The 19,539-nt window shown below is 36.1% G+C and overlaps 2 protein-coding genes across 3 annotated transcripts; both read left to right on the top strand.

The window, feature by feature from the left end:
- Positions 1-276: 276 nt before the first annotated feature.
- Positions 277-11,683, top strand: LOC136810185 (L-threonine 3-dehydrogenase-like). Of its 2 annotated transcripts, XM_067066754.1 has the most exons (13): positions 277-480; positions 828-883; positions 1,277-1,379; positions 1,562-1,624; positions 1,908-1,994; positions 5,803-5,868; positions 5,987-6,047; positions 6,287-6,384; positions 6,530-6,620; positions 10,315-10,351; positions 10,476-10,600; positions 10,866-10,920; positions 11,139-11,683. In XM_067066754.1, the coding sequence occupies exons 1-13, from the start codon at positions 318-320 to the stop codon at positions 11,196-11,198; spliced, it is 1,065 nt and encodes a 354-aa protein (XP_066922855.1). In that variant the 5' UTR covers positions 277-317; the 3' UTR covers positions 11,199-11,683. The 2 variants fall into 2 exon arrangements, with proteins under 2 accessions (XP_066922855.1, XP_066922856.1); XM_067066755.1 differs by lacking the exon at positions 6,287-6,384 and having other exon boundaries at positions 5,987-6,022.
- A 2,529-nt stretch (positions 11,684-14,212) lies between these two features.
- LOC136810184 (muscarinic acetylcholine receptor M3-like) lies at positions 14,213-15,423 on the top strand. The gene has a single exon (XM_067066753.1). The coding sequence runs from the start codon at positions 14,347-14,349 to the stop codon at positions 15,319-15,321; it is 975 nt and encodes a 324-aa protein (XP_066922854.1). The 5' UTR covers positions 14,213-14,346; the 3' UTR covers positions 15,322-15,423.
- The last annotated feature ends 4,116 nt before the right edge of the window (positions 15,424-19,539 follow it).

Raw genomic sequence — 19,539 nt, 5'->3', positions numbered from 1 at the left:
TATCCAGGAGGTAAAGTGTCTTTTTAAGTAAAAAATACGATATCCAGGGGTAAGCATCATTATAAGAGAGGATATCCAGGGGGTTGAGCATATTTTTAAGAGTGGATATTCAGGGGGTCTTTACTAATAAAGAAGGATATCCAGGGGGTTTGATACTTCGAAAATCAATTCGAAAAATTTTTTTTCAAAGCCCAATATAGATTTACAAAAAATATGTTTTGAATTTCTAAGTGATATGTCGATTACTTGATAGCCTTGTTTGATATTCATAGTGAAGAGTAAAGAAAAAGAATTTAACTGAAAGTAAAGACAAAAAGATGGCTGGCGACAAGATGAAATGTTTAATGAAAGAGAAGGAAGAACCAGGATACACCTTAAAAGAAATTGATGTACCCATCCCTCAAGAAGGAGAACTCTTGGTCAAATGTCTCAAATCATCCATCTGTGGATCTGATATCAACTTGTTCGTTTGGAATGATAGTCAGTTGCTGCTTTATCATCTCATACTATATCAGTTTTAAATCAATAATTGCCAAGAAATCTACCTTATTACACGTGAATCGGTTACCCTTGCTTTAATTACAATCGTTTAACAAAATTTGAGCCGTGGTAATTTTCGAAAACCCTGTCTTTCACGTTAATAAATTGTCACATTTCACTCATTTTTCCCGCGTTAAATACTTGCTTAGTTATATAAGTGTAATAAGGTATTTGAAAATGATGACGTTATCATACATCTTTATATTAATTAGTAAAAACTCTACTCGAAGAATTTAGTATGGTGCTAGCTGCCTATAAACATTCTTCCTGTTTTTCATTTTTTTCAGTTGCTCGAAATATCGCAACAGTACCTTTCATCCCCGGTCACGAAGGAGTCAGTGAGGTAATATTGAAGCCGTAAGGACTAGGGATGTGTGCATTGCAATGGTACACTTAGATTTTCTTATTATTTAACGATTCACCCAAGACATCTATTCAAAGATTTATAATCTTTAACATGAAATTTTGATAGGGTGCCTCCTCTTTCTTCTATATAAAGGTTGAGTGCTTGGGTCATATCCTATACATCAATACCGATATTATGTACCGAGGTATGAGTGTTTTTCTGCGACGGAGACGGTAAGGTTCTAATTTGACTAGATCATGTCCAACTGGGGACGACGATAAATCAGCACTTTTACCGTCCTCGATTTTGAGCATCAGAACTGCGTCTTCAAAAACTTGTACAAATACTCACTAAAACTTTTAACTCGACTGTTTATTCTTTTACTTCTAGATCGTGAAAGTTGGTGCAGGCTGCCCTGAAGAGTACAAAGTTGGATTGACAGTGTGTTGTGAAAACCATTTTTACTGTGGAACCTGCTATCAATGCTTACATAGTAAGACGTGTTCCGTTCTATTCATTCTATAAAAAGCTTTATTTTTATTTTTGGTGGTTGTATGACACCTTTTTTGGGAAAACAGAAATAGAAATAATGTTGATTCCAGAAATGTGAGTGTTATACGACATTGTATATCTTCTATAATTTCCATAACATTTGGTATCTACCTATTTCCATAGACCAACAGCACATTTGTCAGAACCTCAGTCAATATGGTCACGGTAAAGGAACTATACACGGCGGTAAGTCAGACAGAAAATAAATCATCTTTCAACTCTCCTTCCATTCGTTCAATCGAGCAAATCCTCTCCTCAAAGGTTTGCTATTTGTCCTTTGTTTGTTTTTTTAATTCAAGTTCTGAAAGATTTGAGATGTTTTTACGCTGAAAACACAATTCTGATCATTTCCCGAGTTTTTTGTCGCGAAAAGCGAAAATCTCATAAAAATCAATACTATCAATGTTTTGGAGACAGGTTGAATTGAGCTATTAATGTTATGAAATATAACTTGTTCACTTTGGTGCAGGTTTTTCGGAATACTCAATTATTCCGACAAGATATGCTTACATCCTGAAAAGAAACTTGGATCCGGAGATCGCATGCTTGTTAGAACGTAAGAAATAATTTTAATCCTGTCGTACTCTAATCAATAAAATACCGCGTGGTTTGAATGGAAATGAAATATGCTTTCAGCTCAAACTAATTTTATTAAGAGTCTCAATTTAATGAGTTTTGACTGCAAAAGACTATAACTTTTAATTTACAAAGTTAAAATTCAAAAAGCTCAGGAGGTTGTCAATCATCTAAAGTATTCCCGAGTCAGCCGGTATTATAATTGGTGTCTTAAACTCTGGTTTGGACGACCCACTTTGTGCGCCATGCCTATTCTAATTGTGAATTAAATTTGGCGGCGAGTGGGCAGAAAGCTGTCTAAAGCGAAATATTATAGTCGACACGGTCCGGCTTTCTTTTTATTCCAATCGAATTGTTTCGTCGATCATAATCAAGAAAATGGGCAGAAAGCGGATTCTCTTTCGAAAGCCGATTTGATGATATAGTCCGGGAGCCAAACCCAAAAAATGGCATTTTGCTTAAACCAAGATTCTAAAGGATAAAGTATACATTTTTGGAATCCTCAACTATCCTAGTTTTGGAAATGGTCGGTCCCCAAAGCTAACTCCTGGTCAATTTTTCATACTGGGCCCGAGTTTAGGGGGTACTTTTTACCCTTTGTAAGGATTTGTTAAGGAAAATGCCATTCCAGGGGTGATATAATTTGATGTATCTAGTCAATCAGTTGACCAATTGCTTTGAAACTTTGCAAAAAGTTTCAAGGTAGGCTGATGATTGTTTTCGGCAAAAAATTTTTGTGAAAAATTATTTTTATAGGTTTGCCTGGGAAAAAAAAGGGAAAATTTGGGTATTTTAACTAAATTTTGACCCTTTTTAAGTCTGGGACCTACCCAAACAACTTTTAATGAGACACAAACTAGGTGTCATGATAGACTTTGATGCAATACATCAGAAAAATTTCAAACAGACAGTATTTAGTATTATTTCAGGGCTGCAGGGGGTAAAATTGCCCATTTTTATGGGTTTTTACCTTATTTGAGCAATTTTCACCACTAATCTTGGTTAAAACGTCATCAAAAATAGTTTAAACTTGATTTTCGTGTAATATATCCTGAAAGATTCCAAGCTGACGTAAAACTAACAAAACCAGGGTGCAAATGGACAAACCAGGGGGTAAAAATGCCCATTTTAGGCGATTTTTATCGTTTTTGGACCTATGTTTTATTAAAGCGGTTTTTATGGTGTACCAATTTTATTTCTGACCACTGAAACAAGGATAATTTTGTAGTAGGAGCAATGGGAAAGTTATTTGTAGTTTTCATTGTCTGTAATCAGGGTCACTGTGGGCAAATCAGGGGGTAAATACACCACTTCTTGGTAGTTGTTGCCTGAATTTGGATGTTTTTATTGTATGGTAGCCTCAAATTTATGAAATTTTGAGATGGAAACCAGTTATTTACCCTTCAGTCATTTTTTAGTATTTTTGTTGACAACCTACTCAAATGATGACGGATTTAAAACTTAAGTTATGGCCAAATGATAACATTTATTTGACGTAATTTTGTCAGTTTTTGCTTTGAGATTCCACTATATTGCTATTCAGAGCTTCCCAAAATGGTCCCAGCTACTTGTAGAATTATTATCTTGAGACTAGCTACTAATAAAAGGTCAGTAAAACGGCAAAAATGATCAGTCAAATTATGAGTATGTAGTACATTATGAGTATGCAGAGGACCGTTAGTTTTGTTTTCACAAAACGATTAGAAATTTTTCATCAAAGCAGGCCTTAACATTGACACAGCACTTTTATTTCTACCCAAGTTAACAATATTTTACAAATTATTAGGCTCCAAATAACTATTCTACTTAAAAACCAGTACAGGGACCATTTTTGGAAGCTCTGAATAGCAATATAGTGGAATTTCAAAGCAAAAATGACAAAATTACGTCAAAAAAAATGTATAATTTGGCCATAACTTAGTTAAATCCCTCAATTTTGTTTAGGTCAACTTACACACAAAATCAATTTTGTGAAGATTGTCAACCTCTAAAAAAGACTGAAGGGTATATAACTGGTTTCCATCTCAAAATTTCATAAATTTGAGGCTACCATACATAAAGACATCCAAATTCAGGCAACAACTACCAAGAAGAAGTGGTGTATTTACCCCCTGATTTGCCCACAGTGACCCTGATTACAGACAATGAAAACCACAAATAACTTTCCCATTGCTCCTACTACAAAATTATCCTTCTTTCAGTGGTCAGAAATAAAATTGGTACACCATAAAACCGCTTTATGGGTGAAATAGGTCCAAAAACGATAAAAATCGCCTAAAATGGGCATTTTTACCCCCTGGTTTGTCCATTTGCACCCTGGTTTTGTTAGTTTTAAGTCAGCATTGGAATCTTTCAGGATATATTACACGAAAAATCAAAACTATTTTTTGACGTTTTAACCAGATTAGTGGTGAAAATTGCTCAATAAGGTAAAAAACCCATAAAAATGGGCAATTTTACCCCCTGCAGCCCTGAAATAATACTAAATACTGTCTGTTTGAAATTTTTCTGATGTATTGCATTAAAGTCTATCATAACACCTAGTTTGTGTCTTAAAATGTGTTTGGGTTCCCAGACTTAGAAAGGGTTAAGTTAGTTAAAATACCCAAATTTTTCCCCATTTTTTTTTTGTTTTCCCAGGCAAACCTATAAAAATAATTTTTCACAAAAATTTTTTGCCGAAAACAATCATCAGCCTACCTTGAAACTTTTTGCAAAGTTTCAAAGCAATTGGTCAACTGATTGAATAGATACAGCAAATCATATCACCCCTGGAATGGCATTTTCCTTAACAAATCCTTACAAAGGGTAAAAAGTACCCCCTAAACTCGGGCCCAGTATGAAAAATTGACCAGGAGTTAGCTTTGGGGACCGACCATTTCCAAAACTAGGATAGTTGAGGATTCTAAAAATGTATAGTTTATCCTGTAGAATCTTGGGTTAAGCAAAAGTGTTATTTAAGGAGATATAGGATTTGACTCCCGGACTAATATGAGCCCTCCCCACTGGGGAATGGGTCCTACTCCTTGCGAAGTAGGAATTCCTCCTCTTTCGATTTGGAACGCATAGCGCTGTCCAGACACCGCTGTGCACGCGAGACTCGCGAGACATAGATACCATGATGCATAGTGATGACACTCGAACCACGCGGGAGAGCATATAGCTCGTCGCAGGCGCGGAACGGGATGACTGATACCACACACCACAATGCCTAGCATATCACCCACATTCTTGTATCAGAGTAGTGGTACCCAATTCCTCCCACATGGTATGGGTTGACCCGGGCGAAGGTGTGTTCATTTGCCAAGTGAACCGTAGTGCTACAGTGGGAATCAAACTCGGGTCTCCCAGACGGGAGTCAAGAGCGATGACTACTACAACACTACTCCTTAGCCGTTTTGAGATCCATTTTTAGCCAATTTTTATAGTATTTCTTGTAAAAATATTTTAACTGTTGCTGCTGTGCATGCCCACCTTTTACTCACTTTTTGCTGTGACAAGCAATTAGAATAGGCAGGGTGAAAAGTGGACCGTCTAAACCAGAGCTACCTTAAGGGAAGAAATTTTCGCGGAATTTCATTTCGCGGTTTACAGCTCAAAATTCGGTGCGGAATTTAATTTCGCGGTTGAGAGAAGTTTTTGTTCAACATTTTGCCCTAAAAAGTCTAACTTTAGAAAAAAAATTCTTGAAAATATTCGTGTTTAGGGTTTGTCAAAAAACCTGAAAAAACCCTGAAATTAAATTCTTCCCTTAAGGTAATATACTTCATGATACTCTCTTGTTTTAGCGTTCGGTGTTTCACATCAAGGTGTTGAAAAACTGCAACCAAAGGATGAAACTGTCCTCGTCCAAGGTACTTCATTGTTTTTAAATGCAATTTCCCATTTGTTGTAGAAGGATCTCGATATTATTTCGTTGATATCCTATTGATAACCCCAGAACTATAACAATTATCTTTTTCATTGTTCTAGGTTGTGGGCCCATTGGATTGTATGCTGTCAGTTTATGTAAATACTTTGGTGCCAAAAAGATGTTTGTTCATTCTTTTGATCATTTTAGTGTGACAATTCTCCCAAAAACTTTTCACCTTTCAGACAGATTATTTTGTTCCAAGATTTACTTGCAGAACAAACAATTTCGAAATCTGTTAAATACTGATACATCGCGTCAAAAATTCTGCTGTGTAATAAATAACATTGCTAACAGTTGCCAACAAGTACAAAATTTAGATGCGTGCGTTCATGATACCTTTTTACTTTCTTTTGCATTAGAATTGCAACGGATATAGTAGAGGAACGCTTGCAACTAGCCAAACAACTTGGTGCCGATGTCTTGATCAACGGCTTAAATGAAGATTTGCCGAAGAAAGGTTTTTATATTTTATCCCTTTCCAATTCTTTCAAAGTATTTTTCATTACGAATCAGAAAGGTTTGATTCGAGTAAAGAACCTTTTGGTAAAGCAAAAAAATTGATAACCTTACCATTTAAATTGTAACTTGTTTTCATTTTCTAGTTATGGAGGAGACGAATAATGACGGAGTAGGTTGTCTTTTAGAAGCATCAGGAGCTCAACCTCTTGTAAACAACTGCTTCCAAATGCTCAGGTAGAGTGATTTGCTCATTCCATAGTAATTTTCACACTCCTTGTGTTTTCGCTCCACACCAGTTTTCTCATAAGCTGGCTGCACAGCATGAGGGTTTTTTCACAGTCGACACTCCAAAATAACAAGAACTGCCTTCCTACCTACCTATGATTTTATCACATTTTAAAAGCAGTGATCAAAGTTCTTCCGTCTCACACGGATTTCCGTCTCACTGAAATTGTTGTCAAAGTTTTCCGTCTCTGTTAGAAATGATTATTTAGCAACAAATAGTGATTTTATTCTCTAGAATAATTCCATCAGAAAGATATCTCGTATTAAAACTGTTTTCTGGCTGATTTTACATTTTGGTCATGATTATTTTTAAACCTTTTTAGATAAATGTGTATTTTTGCTGTATGATCGGCATTTTAAGAACATTATGAGTTGTTTTAATTAACAAATTTTAGAGCCTTTCTAGCCAATCTAGGGGGTAAAAATTCTGAAAATTTTCTGGCCCTCGCCTCGGCCCCAACGGCCCCAATCATGGTGGGGCCTGCGGGTGTCACTGTGCCCCAAAATATCTCTATTAAGAAATTTTCCGTCTCACAGAAAAAACTGCTTTGACCACTGTAAAAGCGCCAAATATTTTAAATCGGGAAGTAAATGTAGAACAAATGAAACAAGACGACTTAAAGTCGAAAATTTCGCATAATACTTGAACATCAACGACGAAGACGCATGAAACGTGAGTCCTGCAGCATTATGCATTTTGAATGAAGCGCTACCACAGATATATAAGCCCGAAGGGCTAGATTTGCAACTTTAAGCTTTCTCCAGCAAAAAAAGTGAAGCAAAAATTTGACTTTTTAAATTTCGTGCCGATGGATAGGATCTAGCATTTTAATTGTTTTCGGAGCGCGAGATCAAAAAACGTAGGCGGCAAACGCTATTTCACATCTCTCAAACCGGTGAAATTGCATATTTTAGTCACGTGACTCTGGTAGGAAATCCTTCCAAAGATGAGCTTCACTTTTTGAACAAAGCTGCAAATCTAGCCCTTCGGGCTTTCCAGATATCTGTGAGCGCTACACGAGGTCATAGATACCCTGTTTTTATGAAAAATCTTAATCCATTAAAAAAAGATTCCTTAAAAAATGCGACTAAAGAATTCCATTCTATAAAGCGTAAACAAAATCTGCAATACAAACAAGAACTGCAATATACACTTGAGAAAAATAATTTTAAATTTTTTTGAAAATGAAGAAGAAAAAATGAACTTTTCATTCTTTGGTGCCAGAAACCTCATTTTGTGCTTTGAAGGAACTTGTGATAAAGACTTCATTCACTTGCGCAAAGTTTATATCAACTTCTTTCTATAAACAGTAGAATTTATCTAAAACTGAGAAAAATGGCTAGTCAGAAAAATCTGTTGTATACTACTTTCTGATATGAATGATGGCCCACCACCATCAAAATCATTTGACTTTTCCAGAAAAAAATTGAATATGGGGGGGGGGGAGGAAGGATATAATATTTTTTGGAAAAATTTTACCCCCCCCCCCCCTGGACATTGTGACTTTTGATCCCCCGGACAGCAGGTCTAACCCACCCGCCCCAGACATCAGTTGAGTAGTTGAGCTCCAGCTTCTGGACTAAAAAATGGCAGGGTAAAAACTAGCCAACTTTAAGCTTTAAAGAAATAATACTCATTGAGATTAAACTTTGACTCCTTTATAACTGCTTTAAACGGCATCCCATTAAACAAACCCTCCCCAATCTCTTGATGTTTATCCCGTGAAAAAATAAAGGGGAAAGATTCCAGAAAAGTAAACAAGATTCTTAGTGCAGAAAATGGGAATCTTATACAAACAACGGTAGCATGATTCAAAATGAAAATCCTAATTAGCAAAATGTGTATCAAGATCGGTGAAGTTTGATTGAAGCTTGATTAGTTTGATTTATTACCTTGTTTCCATTCTTTTTACATTCCGACGGCTTATTTAGCAGACGCCCACGCTAAAGTTTAAAGAGCGAGCCAATATCTATCATCCCATCAGGGAGGAAAATCTGGAACTTTTACTAACCAAACTCACCGAACACCAATCAAACTTCATTGGATAAAAAACTGTCATCATTAACGAGGGACCGCTGTACATTGTGCGGTGATGTACGGTGGGGCTGGATCTAAATGTGCTTTGTATGGCGGTGAAAATAGGTTAATTTGAAATCTGCTGTATTATCTGTACACCCACCTTACCTTACCTTACCTTAAATCACCGTACAATGACAAAAGCTGGAACTTTTACTAACCAAACTCATCTAACACCAATCAAACTTCATCGGATAAAAAAACTGTCATCATTAACGAGGGACTGCTGTACATTGTGCGGTGGTGTATGGTGGGCTGGATCTAAATGTCCTTTGTACGGCGGTGAAAATAGGTTAATTTGAAATCTGCTGTACTGTACACCCCACCTTACCCACCGTAAATCACCGTACAATGACAATGTACGGCAGTGTCTAGGCAGGGTCGTTTCGATTATACAAAAATGATTGCTGAATTTCAATTGACATGATTTCTAAGAAATACTGTGAGATCGGGTAACTTGCATAAGCCCTCAAATGAATGACCCATTTGGTCATTAAAATACAAAGTTAAATCAAAACAAAAATGGTAGGTTAGAGCTGCAAGCGGAGCTGCGTAGTTCATTTGTTTTGAAATTTTGCTGCTTTGATTGGTCAGTCATTTGATGGCTATGCTATGCAAGTTACCCTCCTCCACTGATGCAATCAAGTTACCCGACTTCAGTTCACGGTACTTGCTAAAACTGACTGTTTGTCACAACTGGTTTCACTATTAACACATAACTATCTGGTGAAAAAAGGAAAAAAATATCATACCTATGTGCTGTTTGTAGTTTTGGTGAAGAAGAGAAGAGAGGGTTAATGTTGTTGTTCTGGAAAATTAACTCTTTTTGTACTACTTACTGAGTATGATCAATTTGTTGGTGTATTCACTAACTACATAAAATACTTAGTATTAAACAAATATCAAACCTCTTTAAATACTCTACAAAAGACCAGAAAATATGATAAAAATTTATACAGCAGCAGCAAGTTTCAAAAGCATGTCTGATGTGCATAATCAAGCAGCCATTAAAAAGTTTCACAATGATTGTTTACAAAGGCTTGGTTACACTTCTTGAACTAGTGTATTTTATTTATTAAGAAAAGCCCTGTTTTTTATCACTTTTTATCTTTGTGAGTGAGTCCACCTTTAGAATATTGGCCGTAGTACGCCCGCAGCCAAACGCCCACGCCATAATTTGCGCCCCAAAAAATGTCTCGCCACATACATACACGGATGCCTATCGTAATACTTTCGCTATGCGAAATTAATAAGCAGGTGGGTACTGGTGAATTTATTAACTACCTGGTGAACTAAAATGTTTCCGACTCATAGTGTAGTGATTCAACTTTTAATACACTTTGTCTTTTCATAACTCTTTTCTCGTTTTCAAAGTTTATGCTAACACAACTAATTCCCGATGGAATCTATTATTCAAAAATCAAAGAATGATTGGATGTCCCAAGAAGGATAATCGATATAGTAATTTCTTCAAGAAAGACAGGGGTTCTTCTTCACCTATTATATGAAAGTGCCGCTGTTATTTAACATGCTAGAATTCATCCTTGGATCTTTCTTACATTTTAGGAAGGGCGGAACAGTGGTATTGATAGGAGTACCAAAGGTAAGGCGCCTTCATTTAGGTTTTTACAACTCGCCGACATCCCCTCGATCGAGGAATAAGTTCGATAGAAACCCTTACCTACCCTTGAGAATCGCAGGTGCAATTATATTTTTCTGGTTTTTAGAAAGCATTGTATGTGGAGAACGTCAACCGTGACATCCTGTTCAAATCATTGACCCTACACACTGTACATGGCCGAAAGATCTTCCACACCTGGGAACATTGTGAACGAATATTGGCCGATGGAAAGTGAGAAAATTTGTATTTTTCGACTTCAGTTAAGCTACTGTCTGTGTGTCCTTTGAGGGGGGGGGGGGGACTTTTTCATACCAACTGTGTCACGAACGAATAGCTTCTTCTTATGAATTTTATGACAGGTAATTCCATTGCAGGGAATTCATTCTTCCTCAGAAAAGAGGAAAGATTGTCTTCGATTTTGATAGCCCATTTATCAAATTGTAAAAAAATTACGGTATGGAGGAATCGATCATCATCCATATTTATTTATTTATAGAATTGATATTTCAGCCACCATTTCTCATCGTTTCGGAATGTCTGAATGGGAACAGGTAGGTTAGGTAGCTAACTTACTTTGAAAAAGACATAATTTTCAATTTATACAGTTGTGTTTGCGAATGTTAATTATACTTTCTAGGTTACCCGGGAGCTGTAAACGATAGGCCTCCCCATGTCAACACATAAGAGTGGGATGTTTACTGCATAGTCTTGTCATGGAGAACTTTAATGGAAATCTAGTCACTTTAAATTTACTTATCTTTTTCTTCAGGCATTTGAGGCGTTGATGTCAGGCAAGTGCTGCAAAATTATGATCGACCCTCAAAGATAACGATTAACCTTTATACGAATTATACGAAGATTGGAAAGGTGCTTATGTTCAGTTAAAATTTATTTCAATTTTTAGTACCCGTCAGTAGGTCCTTAAAAATTTAGAGAACGCAAATTGTCCACGTAATTTTGAGGTAGTCTTACGCAAATTCAAGCATAAATATTCTAAACATTAAATACGAAAACGAGGATAGTGGTACATAAAGTTCAGTATTTTGGTCAATTTCGTGTTTCTTTCTAAGGGGACACACGCATATCGATTTTTCCCACCACTAACGTCATTCCGCCACTGTTTATTTGCGTTGCGTTGCGTTCCGTTGCATTGGGGAGCATGGTGTATTGATGATTTTATGATAATTTGCTTGGACAAGTCATTCGGATTGATTTTTTATGTGAAGAATGAAGATTTGTCCAAATGAAGTGATATTATAATATAATATAGAACGCCCCCTTTTGAAAAGAGATCTATATTACTTTTATGTTGAATTATGAACCGTGTTTTTTTGCGAAGAGGTCGAAGATTGAAATTTTTTCTTTGAAATTTGGCTGTGATTTCATACTGGATTTCATCGGTCGCTAGGCCAGGGACTTATACAAGATATATTTTCTCTTTTTGAATCTACCTCAGAAGTCCTTTGATTTAACCTTTGTTCGTCCGTCCGCTCGTCTGTTACCAGCTTTTCTCGGGATTGGCCCATTATTTTTTCTGATTTTTTGCATATTGATGCAAAATGACGATACCCAAAAAGTGACGGAGCCCGATTTTCGAAAACTTATTTTTGGCAAATTCAGGCCAAAAAAGGCCTAAAAATGGGGTTTTTGTGAAATTGTGAAATTGCTTCCTTAGTTTTTTCTGATTTTTTGCACACTGATGTAAAACGGTATTGTTTAAAATCTGATAGACCCCGATTTTCGAAAAAAAAAGCAAAATTGGGCCAAAAAGTGCCTAAAACGGGTCTTTTTGGACACTTTTTGGAAATTCCTTCTTTAGTTTTCCTATTTCTTTGCACAGTGCGAAATTGTAATCCTTAAAATCTAAGACTAAGAAAAAGTTTTAGCCAAATTTTGGATTTGTGGAAGCTGCTTCATTAGAAATTATCTTTAAAGAGCTAGAATTATCTTTACACGAAAGAAAGAATTGTTTTTGTTTGTGCCCAAAACTTAGCATGGCTCTTTACCTCTATAAACTATAGTCAGGTAGAATTAGGTGATAAACCGCCAAAACCCGGACAAAAATGGTGTAGAGATGAAATTTTGCACAGAGGTCCAGGAACATGTCAGGAATCGCCAAAAAAAAGCCCTACCCCCAGGAAAATGGGAACACCCTCAAATCCATAATGGCGGACATGGTACATTTTTCTACAATTAATCAAGGGGGACCCTTGATAACTGATTTTTAATGGTCAAAAATAACTCGACAGGGAGATTCCTCTCGATGAGTAGATAAAGAAAATCGGGTCACTTTTGAAATTTGAACCACGTGGTTCCGAGATATGCCCTGTATAGTCCAAAAAATGACGATTTTGATGACGTCAGCATTTTTACTGAGATGGATAAATTGGAATGTCGATTATTTACTCATGTAGCCCTAATCATGGACTTTCAGAAAAATATATATGTTTTAGTATGTTTAAACCAACCGTTGGCGAGATATAACGATTTTAAAATCGAAAAAAAGTGCTGACTCAGCAAAAATAAGCGTTTTAAACGATTTTAAAATTGTTATATCTCGCCAACGGCTACCGTGAAAAGCACAGGCCAAAATCATATGACCTGTGCCGACCAATCGAGATTCTATTCGGCGCGCAATCAACGCAGACAAAAGTAACCATGACGACCATCCAAGATCTTGGATGAAGTTCAAAGTTGATATTTTTATTCCCGTCGTTGAAAACACAACTAAAAAATATCATCAATTCTTTTTAAAAAGAGTCAGTGATAGAGAATCATAACATAAAGTCTGTCTATTATTTCGATTCAATTAAAAGTGACACTTCCATAATTAATAGTTTAGTAATTACTGTTATACATTTGGGGATCATGTAAAAGATTTCTTTTGAAAAAAACTCAATTACACTTGGGGGTTTGTGGGGAATCCGTAAATAGTGAACTGCATACTGATACAGTCTGCTAGACATTATTAATAAGGTAATATTTGCTCTTCATCTTTGATTCTTTCTACAGTGATTAGATTGACACATGGGCGATAAAATTTCTATTATTGGTCTTCAGAGGTTAATATATTCTTTGAAAACGTAACCTCTGATACTCAGGGTAGCCAACGGCTGATCCAACATATTAAACCATGTATTTTTCTGAAAGCCCATATGATCAGGGCTACACGATGTTCCAATTTATTGCTCTTAGTAAAAATGCTGACGTCATCGAAATCGTCATTTTTTGGACTTTAGAGGTCATATCTCGGAACCACGTGGTCCAAATTTCAAAAGTGACCCCATTTTCTTTATCTACTCATCGAGCGGAATCTCCCTGTCTAGTTTGACATTTGAAAACCATTAAAAATCAAACCTACCTAGCTCCCCCAACCCCGTCATGTCATTGCGATGTTAGTTGCAAGAAACATCGATATGTGAGCGACCCCTAATCTAATTTATTGTTGTTTTTTAAATTTTCTAACATTAAATTGCTTTACTCTTCATGATTTATATTTTTCTATCGAACCTTGATGAATTTTTTTATCTTATATTTCAGCTTATTTTGTCCTTATAAGACCTCATGATAATGTAAATTTTGTTCGTTCATACAACTTCATCCTCTTTTTTTTCACTTACTCATGCCTTTGATTTTTACGGATCTTTGAACAGTAATTACAAATTTTTGATAAACTCTTGCTTTCATTAGTAAAAATACACCCTATTTTTTGAGATTGTTTGACAAACTCATTTCCATATCTTCAAAGGAGGAAGTTCTTTTGAGCAATTAGCAACTTCGAATTTCCCAAACATTCAAAATAATTTGACATAAGTCTAAAGTTTGAGAATCATAAAACTGTTGAATAATAATTTTTTTAAAGGAATAAACTTTAAAGGAACGATAAGGAGAATGTTCAGTTGAATGCTCTGATAGAAAGATTAACAGCTTTTACCTCTACTCGCCGTTTCAAAGAGGAGGGAGAATCGACGTGGAAAATGAATTTCACAGTTCGTCAGTTCGATCAAACAATGACCGAAGGAGAACGTTCCATATTAATTACCGTCAATATCTTCATAGCTCTGGTTGGAATACCTGGCAATCTGTTCATTCTTGTCTTCTTCATCCGGTCCGAAAAATATCGGGAATCGTCATACCGATATTTTCTCCTGCACCTTGCAGTATCGGACTTACTCACCTGCTGCTTGATCCCTCTCACCAAAATACCTGTGCTCTTCACAAGAGGTCGTTGGACTACTGGACACTTCTCCTGTCAGTTTTTGTATCCCTTAACTTGGATGTCGGTCGCCAACTCTGCATGGATTTTATGTGGTTTATGTTGGGATAGGTACAAGTCTATTTCCAAACCTTTGGATGGACGTTTGACGAAAAAACAAATAACTATTTATTGTGTTGTCGGCTGGGTTGTTTCATTTACTATCTACGGACCGTTCTATTTCATAACGAGAGTGGAGGATGGCTTTTGCGATAGATTTTTTTTCGGTGAAGAGCGTTCTTACACCACCTACATTGATTTGGCGAAAGATATTTTTAAAGGATACCTCCCAAGCTCAACTATGATCACTTTCCTCATCAATATGCAAATGTCTCTTAAACAACGACGAAAAGAGCTGAGCGGAAGACTAAGAGTTGACAAGGACCATCGGGTCTTTCAAAGGATGCAAAAAAATTCGAAATTCGTGACTCTGACAACTGTTTTGTTCGTAGGTTGTTTGCTTCCCTCCACCATGCTTAATACGACTGTCAATATTTTACGCTATGTCCCCCGTTACGAACACGATTTAGTGTTATACGAACGTTTTGATCGTGTTCTTGGGTGGCTTTGGGGACTGACTTACGTGAACAGTGCTATCAACTGTTTCATTTATGCTGGAAGTTTCAAAGATTTTCAACAGTTCATCGTAGTTTCGTTGAAGGGATTTTTTTACTGTCACTTATTCACCAAGAGATAGAAGTTGATATCCGATCACGACTACACATAGCGATCCATACAAAGTCGAACACAGTTCCTTACTTTGTTCACTTTTTTTATGATTCTGATATTTTTGTCTTATAGCTATATATTCTTTGTATTGTCATTTTTTGATGTTCCTCGTGCTTCGAAAGTTCGAAAGTGCTTGAGATGAATAAATATGTACCTGTTACTCTATAAACAGAAAATATTTTCTAGGAAATCCACAAATTACCACTAAATCCTTTATTAATTTACAAAAAGACTGAAAAAGTTTACTTCAAAAAGAAGTTTCAGGGTTGAAGGACAGAAGTTTCAGTAACGGATCTAAATTGGCTCTTCGTAACCTAACGGTTATTTTCTCCAGTATTCCCTTTGGAAGTCATCACTCAGATCCGCCACTGAGTACCTTTAACTTTTGCAGAAGACTCAAGTTTTGTAATCAAATGTGTTCTTGTTGTCTAGGTAACCCTAGAAAGCTTCAGAACACATCTGTGAAGGAGACAGAGGTATAACCAAGCAAAAATTGATTTAATCTTGTTGCCTGGTAACCCTAGAAATTCTCAGAACACATCTTTCGTGGAGAAAAACAAATACCTTACAAGTTTTTCTTGGCAAACTGTTTTTCCTAGATTTTAGAACACATCAAACCATAAAGTAGTGATAAGTTTAGAGAGACAAATAGTGCGACAAAAGTTTCCTAGAAATCAGAACACATCATTTGTATAAAAAAATGAAAGGTCATAAAATTTGGTCTCCTAGACGATAAGAACACATATTTCTAAACTAGCCATAATTTCCATTAAAGTGCCACCGCAAAAGAACGATCAAATAAATTGTTAAATTTGGAAAGAAGTGTTACTGATTGCCGTTACTTCTGTTAGAATGGCATCTCATCTGAAGCAAAATTCAGTCTAAAAATATTAGCAATTTGTGTCCATCTCATAGATATCTTCTTATAGAGATAAGATAAAGTTATTTACCTGTTTTTTTGTCATATCTTTTATTACCAAAATGGTTTGTTTATATCATACTTACTGAAAAACGCGCGCAAAATTATGAGGAGATGTTTGCCCAACTTCCTTATGCGTGAAGCTATGAATGCCATCCTCGGAAGCTTTAGGCTTCCTGCGGTTTGCAAAAATCCCTTCGTCGGCTGCTTCTGGATTTTTATCTGGTGATTGAAGAAAATCAACTTTGTTGATATCATTCTAGTTCTTAACATGTTGCGAAACCTGTAATGGTTTTAATTTAGGTCACTTTGCATCAGAAAGTGTAGATTTAACATGTTTTTTTTTTGGATTGACACTTTCGTTATGTATGGATCTTATTGAGGAAATTTTAACCGCATCGGCTTGTGTCTCTTAACTTTAAACAGCTCCTAGTAACATTGAGCACTTTTTACGAAGACTCATTTCACCAATTTATAGCTTGATTATAATTCTCTTGCTTTCTTTATGGCTAAGTTCCTCTGGGCTAATATTTTTAGCAAAATATTGGACTCGCTTTCATTCTGAAAAATGGAGCTGCCCTTGACCAAATGGCTATTTCAAATGTTTACTTTCTTTTGAGTTTTTTTAGTCCTTGTTCCTCCGGGTTGGGTATGCTATACGCCTCTGCGGGGCATTTTTAGCCATGGCTAATTGCTAGTTATTAGAAATGTTCAAAAAATGGGTGAGTCCAATTTTTGAGAAAATTTTTTGTGTGGAAATTTGACCATATTTTGCCTTAAAATGGTCAAAAAGAAATTCAAAAAGCCGCACCGTGCGTAAGGGTCGATTTTTGCCCATTACTCAAATTTGGTCAAGTTTTCTTTGCACTTTTGTAAAGATCCGATACATTGAGTTTGAAGCCCCGCAAATGGGCTAGAGATGAATCTTCAACCTTTCTCAAGCAGAAAAAGTGCAGCCTAAAATTTGCCCCTCATTTAGAAATTTTGTTTGAAAAAAACACACGGATCACGTGTCTAGGTAGGATATGGGAAAATAAGTGGCGACGAGCTTTTTTTTTGAATATCTGCTGTTCGACCATAGTCATAGGCTGCGGGCATCCACTAACGGATTCGTGCTCCTTATACTACCAGGGGTTTTGTAGAGGTCTGCGATTCAGACTACCATAGTCAAAGGTTTTATTTTTACATAAGTGTTTCCGTTTCATATCAGACACATATTCTATATCAGGACAGTGTCTGCCTATTGTTATATTAAATGCTGATATAAAGCAAAAAATGTTTTTCTTTTCCTCTTTCTGACCAATCTTGCTCCACATATCTGTGTCAATCCAATGTTAAAAAGCTTGTGAATTAAAGTTGAGGAGTAAGCAAACGATATCACTCTTATTTAAAAACAAAACCTTTAACCTAGATTTTTGGATCTGTTGTTCCTGAATTCTTTAAGAAACCTTACTCCAAGAAATATCTATGTGCTGTTCCCGAAATGTCAAACTTAATTTAGAAGGACCCCTTCTCCTAGATATTTGAATCTGTTGTTCAGCTAAAATCTACTTCCTCTTCCCAATCCTAGAAAAAGTTGCTATTGGGCTCTTCCAGAAAAAAAACATTCATGGGGGGGTGGAGAATATATTGTCCAGGGGTATTGAAAAAACCCTGAAAAACTGCCATGTCCATGGGGCGAATCTGATGTCCAGGAGTAAATATTTGTGTCCAGGGGGTCGGAATTCATACATGAAAAATCAAATTTGATGAAAAATTTTTCAAAACGAGGAAAAATACCCACAAAAATCGGTATCAGAATTGCAAGTATTTTTTTACGGAATTTCGGAAATTTTGGCAAAATTATACGGTATTTCGGAAATCGCAAACCCCGTGCGCCCCCCCCCCCTAGAAAAGATGTCACGGAACCCCAGGCTTGGTACCCCACTACATATAGATTTTTATAAACAAAAGGCGTAAGGAAATAAGCTTTCGATGAAAAAAAAGTAAAACAAATCAGTAAGCATAAAAAAGCTTATAATACGATAATACGCAGGGAACGAGGTTAGCTCTAGTAGTCAGGCAGCTGAGGTCACATAAAAAAGTGCAGTAGCTACAAAGTTTGCGAACAAACTTTAAACAGTTGTTTTCAATAGATACGACCTTTCTGAACACAAAATCATCAACCGGACAGTTTGAAAATAATTACCGGACGCGTCCGAAAATATTTTCGTATTTGATGACGTCACAAAGAAAATGAAAATTTTTATGAACAAAAGCATAGACATATTATATACCAATCGACGCGTTTTTTGACGTAGATTAAGAAAAAGGTCAGTAACTATGTCTGAAAATTTGATAATAAAAAGTTACAAGCTTCCGAAGTTTTGATGATGTCATATTTACACTTTCTTTAGGATCGAATTTCTCGAGTTAGGTTGAGAAATCATATATATCCACTTAAAAGTCTTCTATATCGATTTTTGAGAGCTTTCGAATGGCGGTCTTAGATTTCAATTTTGATAAGTTTGAATTTTTGATTTTTTTTTCGTCTCGGACAGGTAAAATTGACGTTACGGACATAAAGGAAAAGCCTTCTTACTTTTTATAGCAAAATTTTCAGATATGGTTACTGACCATTTTCTTAATCTACGTTAAAAACGCTTCGATCGGTATATAATAAGTCTATGTTGGTTCTCAAAATTTTTTTCAGTTAGCCTACGGGCACGCATGACGTCATCAGGTACTAAAATATTACCGGGCACGCATGACGTCATCAGGTACTAAAATATTACCGGACACGTCCGGTAAGTAATTTCAACAACTCCGGTTGATCGTTTCTAGATATTTAGGTTGTATATTTTCAATTTAAAAGTGTTTTGGGATTGTTCGCTACCCGTCCAATTTTTTTGTGACCTCAGCTGCCTGTCTATAGTTGAGACGGCCCACTTTTTGCCCTGCCTGTGAATTAAAAAGTTGGCATAGAGTGGGCTGTCTAAAGTCAATGCATAGGCCTCTTTTGACGTCAATGCAATGTCTTCTTTCAACCTTTTTCAAACAAAGATTTTGTTTCAGAGTAAAGAATTTTTTTTGAAGTAAAAAATTAATTTTTCAAATGTTTTGAAAAGTTAGTTAGAAAAATAAATTGAGCTATGACCTATGACGTTCACGCCTGAATCTAATGTAATTTACGATGGCTCTGAGGGAGAATTTCTTCTCCATTTCAAATTCTCTTTTCCTTTTAAAACAAACAATAGGTTCTATTGTTTAACAAAAGGAGAAGTGAAT

This window comes from Clytia hemisphaerica, unplaced genomic scaffold (genome assembly GCF_902728285.1).
Source record: "Clytia hemisphaerica strain Z4C2 unplaced genomic scaffold, Clytia hemisphaerica genome assembly, whole genome shotgun sequence".
Lineage (NCBI taxonomy): Eukaryota > Metazoa > Cnidaria > Hydrozoa > Leptothecata > Clytiidae > Clytia > Clytia hemisphaerica.
This window is presented reverse-complemented; position numbering and strand designations above follow the sequence as displayed.

What these genes read in the sequence shown, in the direction of transcription:
- LOC136810185 (XM_067066754.1), top strand. Translation starts at nt 318, where the DNA reads ATGGCTGGCGACAAGATGAAATGTTTAATGAAAGAGAAGGAAGAACCA. An exon ending in GATCGCATGCTTGTTAGAAC is followed by an intron (nt 1,995 to 5,802) that starts GTAAGAAATAAT and finishes CTCTTGTTTTAG; the next exon opens with CGTTCGGTGTTTCACATCAA. An exon ending in TGAAACTGTCCTCGTCCAAG is followed by an intron (nt 5,869 to 5,986) that starts GTACTTCATTGT and finishes TCATTGTTCTAG; the next exon opens with GTTGTGGGCCCATTGGATTG.
- LOC136810184 (XM_067066753.1), top strand. Translation starts at nt 14,347, where the DNA reads ATGAATTTCACAGTTCGTCAGTTCGATCAAACAATGACCGAAGGAGAA.